Raw genomic sequence first — 17,264 nt, forward strand, 5'->3', positions numbered from 1 at the left:
AGGAGATTTTGAAGGTGGAAATTTGTCAGATTTCAGTCCCTGAGTTTGAACAAGCTGAGACATGGGCAGAATTCTGTGCTCAGAGATTCGTTGCTTTGGTGCTCAGTTGAACAAGGGAAGAGTGTGTTTCTTTGGCTCTGGATTGAGAGCAAAAGTGTGTTTTCTTCACTGGCCCTTTTTATCTTTTTGGTTCTGTTTTCATGGTGAAATTGTTTTGATAACCAGTTCTAGATTCAGAGATAACATGTTTTATTTTAGATCTCATTTCTGGATCAGGATGTGTTTGACTAGCCTTTTCTCCTACCCATAGGATTTCATAAATTCAAGAATTAGCTTTTGTTCATTAGTTTGCTGTTGCAAACAAAATAAAGAGGTATCATATTGAACAGATCATTGACACTATGAATTTTTTTTCTACAGAATGAATGTTGTTAGTTAGCTGACTGTAAGGATCTTAAAACATAATTTAGAATAAGCCCTTAGGTTCTTCTTTAGGTAATCAAAGGATATTGTAATTTGCACAAGCTTTATCAGATGTATACACAAAAAGGTTTACTCCTGTATAAAGTGCAAAACATTACCATAATGGACATATTCAGAGAGTTTCACTGCAGTATGATTTTTAAAAAAAATCTTTTTGAAGAGTGTACTCATTAAATTCATAGTTTCTTTCCAGGATGGATTGCTTAATGTATTGGGAGATTATTGTGACAAAGGATTAACCACATAGATTCCATTTACGGTTTCTATCCTGAAGTTGTACATATATGCATTTGAAGATGAATAAGACATGAAAAGGCTTTATCATGCTGATTTCATCCTGTTTCTTGTTCTTTTAAGCCTTTGAAGAGTACTGTGCTTTACCACATGAAATACATCCATCGGGTTTCTCTTTTTTGTCTGTTCTTTTATGCCTTTGAAAATGACTGTGCTGTGCTATGCTCTTACCACACTGATTAAGTTCAAAGAGTTTCTATCTAGAGTGAGATATTTTATGCCTTTTAAGAGTACTGCGAGCTGCAAATGCCTTTCCACACTGATTACATTCATAGGGTTTCTCTCCAGTATGTGTTCTTTTATGGTTTTGAAGATTACCGTGAGATGCAAAGGCCTTGCCACACTGATTACATACATATGGTTTTTCTCCAGTGTGTGTTCTTTTATGGCATTGAAGAATAATGTACTGTGAAAAAGCCTTACCACATTCATTACATTCATAGGGTTTCTCTCCAGTATGTATTCTTTTATGTACTTGAAGAGTACGATGAGCTGCAAAGGCCTTCCCACACTCATTACATTCATAGGGTTTCTCTCCAGTATGTGTTCTTTTATGGTTCTGAAGATTATTGTGGGATGCAAAGGCCTTCCCACACTCTTTACATTTATAGGGTTTTTCTCCAGTATGTGTTCTTTTATGGCTTTGAAGATTACTGTGAACTGCAAAGGCATTGCCACATTGATTACATTCATACAGTTTCTCTCCTGTATGTGTTGTTTTATGGTTTTGAAGAGTGCCGTGAGCTGCAAAGGCCTTACCACACTCATTACATTCATAGGGTTTCTCTCCAGTATGTGTTCTTTTATGGCTTTTCAGATTACTGTGAAATGCAAAGGCCTTACCACACTCATTACATTCATAGGGTTTCTCTCCAGTATGTGTTCTTTTATGCTTTTGAAGATTACTGCATTGTGCAAAGGCCTTCCCACACTGATTACATTTATAGGGTTTCTCTCCACTATGTGTTCTTTTATGGTTTTGAAGATTACTGTGTTGTGCAAAGGCCTTACCACACTCATTACATTCATAGGGTTTTTCTATAGTATGTGTTCTTTTATGGTTTTGAAGATTACTGTGAACTGCAAAGGCCTTGCCACACTGATTACATTCATACAGTTTCTCTCCTGTATGTGTTGTTTTATGGTTTTGAAGAGTGCCGTGAGCTGCAAAGGCCTTACCACACTCATTACATTCAGAGGATTTCTCTCCAGTATGTGTTCTTTTATGGTTTTGAAGAGTACTTTGAGCTGCAAAGGCTTTACCACACTCATTATATTCATAGGGTTTTTCTCCAGTATGTGATCTTCCATGGTATTGAAGAGCATTATGCTGTGCAAAGGCCTTCCTACACTGATTACATTCATAGCGTTTCTCTCCAGTATGTGTTCTTTCATTCCATTTAAGTTGCTTGTCATATGTCAAGAATTTACCACGTTGAAAATTTACTGAAGTTTTCTCTCCAGTTTGAATTCTCTCACTCCTGTAAGAATAATTGGCACATGTAAAAGCTTTACCACATTCAATACACTGTTGTGCCTACACATTTCTATGAATTTTATTATATGTTCCAATTATAAGGAGGAATCAGATACTATGTTTTCGTAAGTCTGTCTAAACTCATGCTTTGCTCTTTGATTAGGCACTGCTTTGCAACTTGAAAGATACCTCCAATGGCAAATGCCTTTCTTTTATTTCTTACCTTTTTATAGTCACAGAACCTTTTTTCTCTGATATTTTACACAAAGGTGAAGAGAACTGGATAAACTCAGAGCTTTAACATTCATGAATTCTCCTATACTGTGAATCATATTACATATGCTATGTGAACTAGGACACCTAACAGTATTTGCACAGTTCTAGAACTCATAGGGCTTGTTGCAGTGAGAGTTTGTTCATATATTAACAGTGATGGTGGAAAAGCAATTAATTGTACAATTTAATCCAATTCAACAAGTATACTCCATCTGGGGACTATCAGTTATCTAATTATTCTTAGAGTGTGTGATGCTACATCTCTCTATATCCCTATGCTCATATTCTTGTATCAAGAGGAACCTATGGTATACATAGTAAAGAAGAATTTCAAATAAAAGATTTTCACGTGGAGTTCTAAGGGAACTTGCTGTTCCTCACAGACTTATGGTATAGATATCAAGGTTTCTGCAGAACAACTGCCAATGATTCAACTCTAACTGCTTCTCTCACTAAACTTAGCACAGTCACAAGAAGTGTACAAGGAATACAAGATTTACTATGGGCTATTGGTTTAGTACAAAATTTTGCAGATATACTTATCATCAATTCAATGTGTATACTTTTGTATTATGAGTAGCAAAAAGAAATTTATTTGCAGATCTACAACAAAGCTCTCATGGTGCTATGCCTTAAAAAGTAATATCTGTTATCAGCTTGCACATGAAAATTACCTTTCATGTCTTCTAGAAAATTGACAATGTTCTTCACTATTATGGTCTTCCCAAATGCATTCTAAAATATAATACCAGAAAATATATGTTAAGTTATTGAAAATTATGCAATATTTAAGCTGTTATCTCAAGGGACCCCTAGAACTTATGACTGTTTTATTCAACTCATTCTTTCTAAATCAAATTACAGAAGAACAACATTAAACAAGAAAAAATTATCCCCTTATTTTGATTCTTTTTTTTTTTTTTTTTTTGGTTTTTCGAGACAGGGTTTCTCTGTAGCTTTGGAGCCTGTCCTGGAACTAACTCTGTAGACCAGGCTGGTCTCAAACTCACAGAGATCTGCCTACCTCTGCCTCCCGAGTGCTGGGATTAAAGGCGTGCGCCACCATCGCCCGGCTCCCCTTATTTTGAAACATGAAGAAAATTCATTTTTACCTATAGTAGTGAAGTTCCTGTAGGTCTCCAGCATCACATCTTTGTAGAGATTCTTCTGGGAAGGATCCAGCAAATTCCAGTCTTCCTGACTGAAGCTGATATGCACATCATCATAGGTCACTGCCCTCTAAAATATTTCAGTCACATGTATAACAGAAAGCATGATGGTGACAATATTGTAAATGTATACTTCTTTGACTGCATAGTCATAAAATTCTGATAATATTCCAAGACACAGACAATCACTTTAGAAGGAAATTGAATAGGAGAGTCACCTCTGTCATTTCTGTACCCTTTGAATGGGATACCACCTCACAAAAGAACTATTAATAGAGCGACAAAGGAAATAGATCAATAGGACATAGTGCCCATGAGAAAATTGTATGAAGAAATACTAATCACAAAAAAAATACAGTAGACAAACTGAGTGTATTGACTCAGGCCTTTAAACTCAGAATTTCAGAAGCAGAGGTGGGGATATTTTCCTCTGATTTGAATGTCAGCCAAGTCTATAGAATCATGTTCAGGACAGGTGGAAGTATACATTAAGACACTGTATCCATTGAATAAAATCAATGAAAGAACAAATCAAAGAATTCAGAGATGTTTACTGAAGTTCCTACAAAGAATGATGCATGGACTTTTTCTCTGTGAGGGCCTTGGAGCCAGGCAAGAGGCCCTGCTCCCATACTGAGGATAAAGGTCTTGGAGAGAAGAGGGATACAAGGATCATATCTGAATATAATAAAAGCAATATGCAGCAAGCTGACAGCTAACATCAAATTAAATGGAGAGAAAATCAAAGCCATTCCACTAAAATCAGGATCAAGACAAGGCTGTTCACGCTCACCATATCTCTTCAATGTGGTGCTTGAAGTTCTAGCAATAACAATAAGACAACATGAGGAGATCAAGGGGATTCAAATTGGAAAGGAAGAAGTTAAAGTTTCGTTATTTGCAGATGATATGATAGTGTACATTAGTGACCCCCAAAACTCTACCAGAGAATGTCTACAGCTAATAAATACGTTAAGTTATGTGGCAGGATACAAGATCAACTTAAAAAAAATCAGTAGCCCTCCTATACACAAAGATAAAGAACTGGAGAGGGAAATCAGAGAAATATCACCTTTACCGATAGCCACAAATAGCATAAAATATCTTGGGGTAACTCTAACCAAGGAAGTGAAAGATCTATTTGACAAAAACTTTAAGTCTTCCAAAAAAGAAATTGAAGAGGAGACCAGAAAATGGAAGGATCTCCCATGCTCTTGGATTGGTAGGATGAACATAGTAAAATGGCATTTCTACCAAAGGCAATCTATAGATTCAGTGCAATCTCTATCAAAATCCCAACAAAATTCTTCACAGATCTTGATAGAACAATAATCAACATTATATGGAAAATCAAAAAGCCCAGGATAGCCAATACAATCCTATACAATAAAGGAACTTCCAGAGGCATGACCCTCCTAACATCAAACTCTACAGCAATGAAAAAAGCTTGGTATTGACTGGGTGCTGGTAGCATATGCCTTTAATCCCAGCACTTGGGAGGCAGGGCAGGTGGATCTCTGTGAGTTCAAGATGAGCCTAGTCTACAAGAGTTAGTTCCAGGACAGGCCCCAAAGCTACAGTGAAACCCTGTTTTGAAAAAACAAAACAAAAACAAAATAAGCATGGCATTGGCATAAAAACAGAGACGTTGACCAATGGAATTGAATTGAAGACACAGATATTAACCCACAAACCTATGAACACCTGATTTTTGACAAAGAAGCTAAAATTATACAATGGAAGAAAGAAAGCATCTTTAACAAATGGTGTTGGCATAACTGGATGACAACCTGTAGAAGAATAAAAAGAGATCCATGTTTGTCACCATTAACAAAACTCAAGTCCCAATGGATTAAAGATCTCAATATCAATCTGAACACACTGAACCTGATAGAAGAGAAAGTGGGAAGTAGCCTGTGATACATGGGCACAGTAGACCACTTCCTTCGTAAAACCACAGTAGCGCAGATAATAAATGGCACATCCTGAAGCTGAGAAGCTTCTGTCTCTTGACAGTAACATCTTGTAAAATATGAAAACTAGTTACATATTGCCAATATAGAATGGCACAAAATACCATTAACATTCCAAAAGAGAAAAATGGAGACACAGTGAGGGAAGATCGGACCATGGCAAGAGACAGGAGCAGAGCAGGATAAACATCAAATCCTGTAGCTCTCTTGTCAGATGTATGGCTTCAGTTTCAAATGACTTAAATGGCCCTATTCTTGCAACTTCTCATGCATTTCTCTCTTTGGTAACTTCCACTCACTATGATCAGCTAGGTCTCCATGGAAGTTGTGTCATAACTTAGGTATCTTAACATCTTTGGGCTCAAAATGCAACCCAGTGTGTTGTGAAATAACATTTCTAATTGTGTTGTACTTGTTCATGCTGTAGAACTTTTGATTTAATGATGCAAAGAAGTGCTGCCATTTTTATGCTGCATTAGGTTTCGCTCTGTGAAGTTGTTATACTTTGCCTATCTAAAATACCTGGTTTATATGGAAAAGAACTGAATGACCAAGAGAATGACAAGAAAGCATAGAGAGGGCTGGCAGCCAAAGAGAATAAAAGAAAGGAGAACTCTGGAAGGAAAAAAGGGAAGACGAGGCAAGAAAAGGAGTGAACAACAGGAGACATTCACCTACCTACAGAGCAAACCATGGAGTCAGAAATAAAGAAGGGAATACAGAATAGAGAAAGATGAAGGCCAGAGTGAAAAGATAGAAAGAAAAAATTAAGTTAAAAATAACCATCCTTGAAAGAAGCCAAAGCAAAGCAAGGTCAGTCATTTATAAGAAAATACAAGCCAGCAGGGAGGTGGTGGCGCACGCCTTTAATCCCAGCACTCGGGAGGCAGAGCAGGCGGATTTCTGTGAGTTCAAGACCAGCCTGGTCTACAGAGCTAGTTCCAGGACAGGCTCAAAAACCACAGAGAAACCCTGTCTCGAAAAACCAAAAAACAAACAAACAAACAAAAAACAAAAAACAAAAAAAAATAAGCCTCCATGGGTGAGATTTATTTGATAAATGGGTAGCAGGTTCTCAATGGAGAAAGAAGTAAAAGAAAACAACCAACAACGCCAGGCTTCAATCCTCAGAGCTCCATGCAATGAACTCTCACAGTCTCCTCACTGGGCTTCTAACTCTGCATAACATAGATGCCTGCAACAATGACAAACTGTGACCATAAACTAAAAATTCATGATCTTAAATTTTGATTCTTTCTTGTTTCCAAGAGCAACACATGGGGTGATGCTGAAAGGTGTGATTTCTTATTTGTGAAGGACACTAACAAGCTTGGACTACAAGTGTAGAAGGTTTTGAAAGAAGTAGCTTCCTGCCGGGCGGTGGTGGCGCACGCCTTTTTTCCCAGCACTCTGGAGGCAGAGGCAGGCAGATTTTTGTGAGTTCGAGACCAGCCTGGTCTACAAGAGCCAGTTCCAGGACAGGCTCCAAAACCACAGAGAAACCCTGTCTCGAAAAAACAAAAAATAAATAAATAAAAATAAAATTACAAAATGAAATATTTGTTCTGTGGCTTCACTCTGAGATCAGATGAACGGAAGGTACTTTTTACATGGTTTTCACGGGGATTTTACACAACAGGAAGGAGAAAAGCAGGAACCAGGTCTCAAGATGATTGGTCTTTCCCCCATCGGAAAGCTGGATGATGACTCCATTGTTTATGGATTTTTTTCCTTAAATTCGAAGCAAACTCCAGGCGAATGAATAATTATAAAAAGGGTAGTGTTCATGGAAATTTGAATATGAAGAGAATAATGGAGCTAGAAAGAATGTCTTAATGAGCACTATTGTCAGCCAGCACATCTTCCTCCATAGTCAGGTGAATAAAATATACAGCTGCAGTATTCAAGATTCTCTACATGAACAGGACAGGTAGAATGATTCTCACCATTGATGTAAAAAGTGAGCTTATTAGAATATCTTACAAGCTGTGGTCCAGGTAACTTAAGAACAGCTGCTTACCAATGGCAATTGAAGAATCCAATAGATTGCTTCTCAGCCTTTTCTCTAAGATCAATTGAAGAATCCAGTAGTTGTTCAGCCCACAAAGTTTGACTTCTCAGCTCATTTTAAGTATTCACCAAAATTACAATGACGTAGGCACTAATGCTAGTACAGGAATGAACTTGGTAGCCAGAGCCAAAGCACAGAGCCAAAACGAGACTTTTTTTCTTCAAAATACTTTATATGTGATTGCTGCTGCTAGAATGTAAGATGCTGATTGAAGTTGGGTCATAGTTATTGTTTGATTCCAGATTTTTTTTTTTTTTGGTGATTTCAAGACCGGATTTTTCTGTGTAATTGTGGAACTGATTCTGTATGCCAGACTGGTCTCAAACTCAGAAAATCCCACTACCTAGTCATCTCTTCCTCATTCAACCAATCATAGGGAATAGACCATAGGTGTATGCTTGACAGCAGAAGGCATAGTAACAGGAGTAGAAACCTTTGGAAGTTGGCCATTTCTTCATGTATCTTCCTTGTGTCTTCATGACCTACTTGGTCCTGATCTCTAATATAGCACTTCCATTTGATAACTGGTTGTAGCTGTAAATGTCCTACATTATAACTTGATAGATCCAGTAATATTCAGCTCATGATGGGCATTTCCCATCACTTGGTAAGGTGGTCACTGCAATGGATTAAGCCACATATGGTTGGTACTTCTAGGTTCTAGGGGTCATGCAGGGGCACACAAGCCCTCAGTCACCTGGGGATGTTAAAGATTCCCTCCTGCATAAACCACGTATGACTCAGCTAAACCCTTGCCCGCTTGCATGAGCCCCATCATCTGCATATGATGGAGCCATGTCAACCCCTGTGTGCATGCACCAGGAAGCTTTAAAAAGCTGGATGAGCCATCCTCCTCCCTGTCTCTGAACACTAACTTCCCAGGTCTCTGCATGCCCCCTCTAATAAACTCCTAAGAGTGTTTGTTGTGTGTTCTGTGCTTCCTTCTTGGTAAGAAAAAAAATCCTAAGATTGCGCAACTCTGCTAGCACATAGAAGTTCAATTAGGTGAAATGAAAACAAATCAAAATATCCATCATTTTATTAAGTACAGCGCCCTCTAGTGGTTGATCCCATGTTGGGACTCAGGACAGGGGAGCCCATGCAAACTGGGAACCAAGTGTTTCTCCTCTAGGATCCCACCTAAATATGCTGTGGGAGAGGTCCTGACCACAGAACAAATATTTCATTTTGTAACTTTAAAACTCTCTTTAGTTGTTAGTATTATAGGCATCCTTACAACTGTGGGACAGGAAATTGCTCCACCCGCCTAGCACAGTGCACCGTACAAGTCGCACAGTGTGCTGGAAGAAAAAGGGAAGTTCCTAGGAGTGCAAGAAGATGACATTGATTACTTTAGTAGCCAGGGGCCAGTGCTATTAAAATGCATATGTTCTCAGATATGGAGAAGTTCTCTATTGGGGTGAGTGGAATGGACAGGAGCCAGTATTCTGTCTCTTTAAGCACACTGTACCCCTATGGGTGGTGCTCTAGCCACTCAGGACTCACTAGCCAATCAGCACTCCAGATGACCTGCCAGTCAGAAGCAGTGCAGGTCTCTTCCAGGCAGCCGCCTTCAGTTTTGGCTTTGAAGAGGAGCTGGCGCCAGTGGATTCCTGTTCTCGGGTGCAGTTGCTGTTGCAGGGAGACGATGAGCTGAGAACTTTGGGAAAATGGAGAAGCACAACATGGTGAGTGAGGGAATGCTGTCTCCTGATGGGGAGGAGCAGAGGGCGAGGTGCAGAAAACACTATGTTGTTACCTCCATGGGTCTGGGTGGGAACCTGCCGCCATATTGCCTGTATTGTGAAGTCCCTCATGGTCCCTGCTAACTCCTGGACCTAGGGGCAGGCCTCTGAATAACTTTGCTCTGTGGCTTCATCTGCTTAGAGTATTGGGAGCAGGAAGGTGCGTGTACAAACACCTTCCTAGTCAACTTCAACAGGGTTCCTGCATTCACGGAAACAAGTTGCCGAACTCAGAGAAGCCTCGTTTCTCCAGTATCTTCTCAATATCGAGCACTTTGCATTTAAGCTTTAAATATAATCTGAATTTACATTTAAATTTGTGGACGTTATCAAAGGCATCTCACATGTCGTGTAGCTCTCCACTACTGTGTCATAATGTAGAAGAGTAGAATTGGTGATACAACAGATTGACCAATGCTTAAAAAATAATTAAGTCTCACAAAGTAGAATTTATCAGAGGGAGAAATGCGTCTAAACAGCCAAACTGTGAGTCTATGCTAATGAGGGCTGGTAGAGATTAGAATACCCAGGTATACATTGTTTATCAGGATTGTCCAGATATTTGACTCAAACCATTTCAAAGAAGCCACCACTGAGTTAAAAATAAAAAGTCACTGCTGGGTGGTTGTGGTGCACACCTTTAATTCCAATACTCTTGAGGCAGAGGCCGGTTGATTTCTGTGAGTTCAAGGCCAGCCTGATCTATAAGAGCTAGTTCCAGAACAGGCTCCAAAGCCACAGATTAACCCTGTCTTGAAAAACCAAAAAAAATAAAAAATAAAAAAAATCACTAGACCCACCCAATTATCAAAGAATAGACCTGTTAACAAGCTGCTCAAGGAACATTACAGGTCACAATCAACCTTAAGACCTGGCATGCCATAAAGTTCCAGTTTTCTTTTTGAGAGAGGCATAGTTCTGTCAGAAGAGCAATATTACCGGTTACATATATTTGAAATGTAAAACACTGTCGTGTGAATGACTCGCCTGATCAATCAAGGCTTTCCTTTAGGACCTCAGGCAGGGAGGAGGGACATTCTTGCTGACCTAGTAACAGCCTGGGACATAAGCCTGTTAGTTTCCCTAAGGACCTGATGTATTGATACTAAAACAGAGCTCTTTCTCTAAAACCAGCACTGTGCATTGGAGAGCCCATAATGGTCTGGTGCCCAGGCCTTTGTGGAGGGGTTACTTCAGATCTTGACAACTCAACATTTCCCACCATATGGAGCTATGGTTCTCAGTACCAAGGCCATTCTGGACGTAGCAAAGAGTTCAAAAAATACCCGGTATACCCTTTGTGTAGAATTGTTGGACTAGCCTCTCCCTAAATTTGTCACATTGTATCATAGTTTCTGCTGACATCATGTAATTCTTTCATTTCCCCCTAGGAAGTAATAGACTAGGCTAGGTTTGAACTCACAGAGAGGCACAGGGTTCTTCTCCCTGTGTCTTGGGATTAAAGGCATAAGCCACCACCACCTGGCAAGATGCTATTTTTCTTTTTTCATTTTTTTTTTGGTTTTTCAAGTTTCTCTGAAGCTTTTGAGCCAATCCTGGAATGAGCTTTTAGAACCCTGTCAGTGAAGAATGACCTGCTGTAAAAGAACACGGGCATACTTAGGAAAATATTCTGAGAATATTTTTGCCTATATATTTTGACTGGCAAGTTTCCTGTTTCTATTTCAATTGTTCAGAGTATAATCTGGACCATTATCCTAAGGGATACTTATGACTAACAGCATATATTGAATGCACAATCTATCTAACCTCTGTCCCTTGAGCATTGGACAGAGATCAATGCATAACATCGTTAAAGATACTTTTCTTTTTAATCTCCTAAGTGTGTGATGTGATTTCTCCTTGGGAAGGCATATTAATTCTAGAAGAGCTGCATTTTTGTACTGATAGAAATATTGCTTCTGAGTCAACTTCTGTTATGTTGACTCAGGTAGATTTGGTCCGTCTTTGTTGCTATCCTAGGCAACCTTGAGTGTCCTCTATATTACACCCTCAAAGTTCTTAAGTGACTGTACCAATTCACAGTATTAAAATTATGTATTTGCTGGGCAGTGGTGATGCATGCCTTTAATCCAAGCACTTGGGAGCAGATGTATGCAGATCTCTGTGAGTCTGAAGCCAGGCTGGTCTACAAGAGCTACAGAGCCAGGACAGTCATCAAAGCTACAGAGATACCTTGTCTCAAAGAAAAAAAAAACAGTAAATAAATAATGCATTTGAGGCATGTAGTTGACTGCCCAATGCTGTAGCAGGAAAAGGATTTGCATATGGAGCAGTTCTTCTGTCCTCAGATCACAATAGGAAGAATAGATTATTGTGTGCACTGCAGGGGGCACAGCATAGGCAATCAGCTGTTGCAGCCACCACTATGAAAAAGGGCCTGACTGTGGTAGCAGGAGAGGTTTGTAATTGCCCAGCATGTGTAAATTCATGTCATGTAAATGAACACAGACCAGATTGTGTGGGTGTCCAGATTAGGAAGGTTATCTTGACTGAAGGAACATTGAATTTGCAATTAGACAACTATCCTCTGCAGATATGATCGATTTTTTTATTGGTATTTATTAAGCTCTACAATTTTCTTTGCTTCACTCCCTGCCTTTCCCTCCCCACTTCAACCCTCTCCCATGGTCCGCATGCACCCAGTTTACTCAGGAGATTTTGTCTTTTTATACTTTATACTTCCCATGTAGATTAGAGCTCTGTAAGTCTCTCTTAGCATCCTCATTTTTGTCTAAGATCTGGGATTTGTGGTCTGTAGGGTGGCTTTCTTTGCTTTGTGCTTTAAAACCACTTATGAGTGAGTACATGTGATAATTGTCTTTTTGGGTCTGGGTTACCTCATGCAAGATAATGTTTGCAAGTTCCATCCATTTCCCTGCAAATTTCAAGATGTCATCATTTTTTCTGCTGTGTAGCACTCCATGGTGTAAATGTACCACATTTTTCTTATCCATTCTTCAGTTGAGCAGCATTTAGGTTGTTTTCAGGTTTTGGCTAGGACAAACAAAGCTGCTATGAACATAGTTGAGCACATGTCCTTGTGGCACGATTGAGCATCCTTTGGATATATACCCCAAAGTGGTGTTACTGGGTCGTGAGAAAAGTAGTTTCCTAATTTTCTGAGATATTGCCACACTGATATCTAAAGGGGCTGTACCAGCTTGCATTCATACCAGCCATGCAGAAATGTTCCCTTTTCCCCACAACCTCTCCAGCATAAGTTGTCATCAGTATTTTTGATCTTGGCCATATATTCAGGTGTCAGTTATAGTCTCAGAGTTGTTTTGATTTGCATTTCTCTGATAACTAAGGATATTGAATATTTCCTTAAGTGTCTTTCAGCCATTTTAGATTCCTCTGTTTTGTTCTCTGTTTAGGTCTTTACTCCATTTTTTCTTGAATGATGTGTTCTTTTGATGTCCAATTTCTTGAGTTCCTTGTATATTTTAAAGATCAAACCTCTGACTGATGTGGGGTTAGTGATGATCTTTTCCTATTCTGTACACTGTCATTTTGTCTTGTTGACCATGTCCTTTGATTTACAGAAGCTTTTCAGTTTCAGAAGGTCCCATTTAATTGTTTCTCTCAGTGTCTGTGCTGCTGGGGTTATATTTAGGAAGTGTTTCCCTGTGCCATTGCCTTCAAGTGTACTTCCCACTTTCTCTTCTATAAGTTTCAGTGTGGCTGGCTTCATGTTGAGTTCTTTGATCCATTTGGACTTGAGTTTTGTGAATGGTGATAGATATGGGTCTATTTTCATTTTTCTACATGTTGATATCGAGTTATGCCAGCACCACTTGTTAAATATGCTTTCTTTTTTTCCATTTGATATTTTTTTGGTTCCCTGTCAAAAATCAGGTGATCAAAGATGTGTGGGTTGATATCTGGGTCTTCTGTTTGGTTCCATTGTTCCACCTGTCTGTTCTTACAGCAATACCAGGCTGTTTTCAGTATTGTAGCTCTGTAGTAAAGATTGAAGTCAGGGATTGTGATGCTTCCAGAAGGTCTTTTATTGTATAGGATTGTTTTGGCTTTCCTGGGTGTTTTTTTGTTTTTTGTTTTTTTCATATGAATTTGAATACCATTCTTTTGAAGTCTTTGAAGAATTTTTCTGGGATTTTGATGAGCATTGTATTCAATTTGTAGATTGCTTTTGGTATGATCAATCTTGCTTGACAGAGTTATGTCTACTTGGATATTTGCAAAACAGGCCATTTCCTAACTCTGTGTGTCAGGTTACAGATCTCAAAAGTCAACATGTGTATTTCGGCACCATCAATCTATCTCTTGTTAATGACATCCCCTCTCTTAGGGAAGAGCCTACTCTTTTTTAAAGTCAATATAGAAAATATTATTTAATCTTAAAAGTGTACTTTTTTGGGTTTTTTGAGAAAGGATTTTTTGTAGTTTTGGAGCCTGTCCTAGAACTAGATCTTGTAGACCAGGTGGGCCTCAAAGTAACAATGATCTGCCTGCTTCTGCTTCCTGAGTGCTGGGATTAAAGGCCTGAGTCACACTGCCCATCTAAAAGTGCATTATGATCACTTTAAAAATCACTTTTTGGTATCATTTTCAAATACTTTCTTTTTTTCTTTTTCTTTTCTTTTTTTTTTTTTTTTGGATTTTCTGGACAGGGTTTCTCCATAGCTTTTGGTTCCTGTCCTGGTACTAGTTCTTGTAGACCAGGCAAGCCTCAGACACACAGAGATCCGCCTGCCTCTGCCTCCCGAGTGCTGGGATTAAAGGCGTGCGACATTACTGCCCGGCTCAAATACTTTCCTTAAGTGTATTGCTGCTCTTAGCCCGGCTCAAATACTTTCCTTAAGTGTATTGCTGCTCTTATCTCTATTTGTTTCTGTTATCCAAAGTTTCTAAGTCATTAATAGTTTCATTTCATTTCTTTCAAGGTATGTTGATTTCTATATAGATCAATGTCTCCTATACTTTAGGCTTGCCTCATGCTGTGTAATTGAGAATTATTTTGCCAGTCGGTGGTGGCGCACACCTTTAATACCAGCCCTTGGGAGGCAGAGGCAAGCAGATCTCCGGGAGTTCGAGGCCAGCCTGGTCTACAAGAGCTAGTTCCAGGATAGTCACCAAATCTACAGAGAAACACTATCTCGAAAAAAAAATTGAGAATTATTTTGAACACCTAATTCTGCCTCTGCTGCCCAGTTCTGGGAGGACAGTCCTGCAACTCCTTCCAGGTTTGTCCTTCACTAGTCAGTTAGAAAGAAAAATAGAGCAGTTAAAAGTCTGTTGATCTTTCTGACTTTTACTGGGAACATAGAAATCTAGAGGGATTGTTATAAGAATTGAACTCATTGACCAACTTTGTAGCTGGTGCAGACACAGTACAGGAAGTGAGAGGTTAGCCTGAGGGTGAGAGCTTTCCTCTTTCCACTGAGATTACTTATGTGGAATCAGGTAGTCAATTGTGATGCTGTATTGTTATCCTGATTGACCATTGTTAGCAGTCCACAGACAATGGCAATCTGTGTATGGACTGACCTTATCTTGAAACCTAATGTGTGATATTTACAGTAGTTATCCAAAATAGATGATCTGGGTAAAATGTTGTGTCCCTGCTTAACAGGACCCTTACTTTTCTGGAATAAGATCTTCATCTTTAGGGAAAATACATGAGAAATATATATTGTGCTCTAATACAAATCCCTAGTCTCTGGAGCACAGGGTCATAAAGTCTGTTTCAACTTTTCAAAATAATTTTTAAGATTAAAAGTACAACATATTCACATTGTCTTTGCTCCCTCCAAGCCCTAACATGATCCTGATTGTTTTCTAATTCATGGTCTGTTTTTGTCTAACAACAGTTACAAAATAAACACATTACACAGGAACAGTGTTTACTTTATGAATGTGACCTGTGTATGTCTGCCGGATTTGCCATTTCTGAGGCAGTGGGATGGCTGCACTGGAAAGTGAGTGTGCAATGGAATGTGCACAGAAAGGACCCTGTGCTTTGGATGAGAAACAGGATGTGGTGTAGGAGAGTAGAATAAGGTGTACTAAATACAGTCTTTCTAAACTAGGTCCCTGTCTGCTGGGCTGGCAGCGCAGAACTGGAAGGACTGTTCTGTCTGAGTCATTTGATCTCTGATAGAGGAGCTGCTCATATTGTGAGGCCCATCTGGGTAGCCCTAGCCTGTGAGGAATTCTGGGAAGGGTTAGAAATCAGGAGTACTAGTGGCAGACAGTTTGTGGGTTCTTTCCATGATTCTCTTCTGCCTCTGGTGTAAGGAGTAGTAAGGAAGATCACAAGCTATACCGTGGTGAGTGTTGGGTGTTCAGAGCTGTTGAACTGTCATTTCTGCTATGACTTGGACTGATCATGAGCAAGACTGTAGTTATGTTGATCCATGTGGTTCATTTTGGCAGTGGCCCTTATCCTCTGAGCCTCCCTGTATATGAATTTATTGGGGCAGGGGAGACTCTGGAAATTCAGGATATGATGCTGATTGTCCAGAGTACACACAAGGACACTGCTCTTGGTGTGCAGTGGGAAGAGAGATTAGAAAACTGAAGCTCTAGATTCCAGAAGTTGTCAGTATTGCATTCCAATTTCAGATTTGTGTTCTAAAGATTACAAATAGTTTAGGAACTGGTAGGAAATGATGATATTGATCTTCTAGTGATGCATGATTAGAATGCTTTTAATGTAATCCTGCCACTAGCTGCAAAGGTGTGATCCAGTGAAGCTTAGGTCAAGGGGACAAAGGAGTGCATTGTGTTCGGCAGGTAGATAGAGCATAATTCGCATCTTGGACCATAATCCATGTAGGACAAAATAAATTTTATTTTATTTTTATTTATTTATTTTATTATTATTATTATTTATTTTTTTAGTTTTTTTTGAGACAAGGTTTCTCTGTGGCTTTGGAGCCTGTCCTGGAACTAGCTCTGTAGACCAGGCAGTTCTGGAACTCACAGAGATCCCCCTGCCACTGCCTCCTGACTGCTGGGATTAAAGGCGTGCACCTCCCAGAAAAGATCATGTATTTGAACAAGTTTCTCTCCATAGTCGTTTTCTCTCAATTATCTGTGGATCCTTAGTAGGAGAATAAGCCTTTCTATATGAAATTTCTCATTGTATCCAATGAATCTCAATACCCTCAAGTAATTTCCTGACATTTAAATCTACTGTGTTAGCTGGGCGATGGTGGCGCACACCTTTAATCCCAGGACTCGGGAGGCAGAGGCAGGCAGATCTCTGTGAGTTCGAGACCAGCCTGGTCTACCGAGCTTGCTTCAGGACAGGCTCCAAAGCCACAGAGGAACCCTGTCTGGAAAAAACCAAAAAATAAAAAAAATAAATAATCTACTGTGTTGTGCTTGACATTAATCAGCCAGCTTCCTACTTATACTGAAATGCTTTTAACATCATTATAGGCTCGATCTGTAAATCACATAAAATATAGCAGAAACAGTTGTTATTCAGACCTCTGAAGTTTGGTAACCTGCTGTTTTAATTGTTTCGTTTGTTTATCTGAGTAACTGTGTGGCTCTCAATTCCTGTAACTAAAGGGAGGCATCATTCCTGGCTCTATTTGTTTTTATGTTATTGGATGATGGTGCTAGAATGTAGGTATTTTTTATGTCAAGTATATACTGCTGTGCTGAGCTTCATAATTTCTTGAATTTTAAAAATTGACAGAGGGCATCACTCTGATTGCCAAGATGCCATGTATTCATAACATTAATACTGCCTGAGTATTCTGAGTCATTAACTGG

At 39.3% G+C, this 17,264-nt stretch overlaps 1 protein-coding gene across 1 annotated transcript in view; it reads right to left on the reverse strand.

The window, feature by feature from the left end:
* LOC142840053 (uncharacterized) overlaps positions 1–9,534 on the reverse strand; it is a 119,820-nt gene extending 110,286 nt beyond the window's left edge. Inside the window, exons 1-2 of the mRNA XM_075956533.1 lie at positions 9,503–9,534; positions 1,028–1,682 (exon numbers count right to left, since the gene is read on the reverse strand). Coding sequence (XP_075812648.1) covers positions 1,028–1,682; positions 9,503–9,534 — 687 coding nt within the window. The remainder of the gene's footprint in view (positions 1–1,027; positions 1,683–9,502) is intronic.
* Positions 9,535–17,264: the final 7,730 nt, after the last annotated feature.

The sequence above is a fragment of the Microtus pennsylvanicus genome, chromosome 22 (genome assembly GCF_037038515.1).
Source record: "Microtus pennsylvanicus isolate mMicPen1 chromosome 22, mMicPen1.hap1, whole genome shotgun sequence".
NCBI lineage: Eukaryota > Metazoa > Chordata > Mammalia > Rodentia > Cricetidae > Microtus > Microtus pennsylvanicus.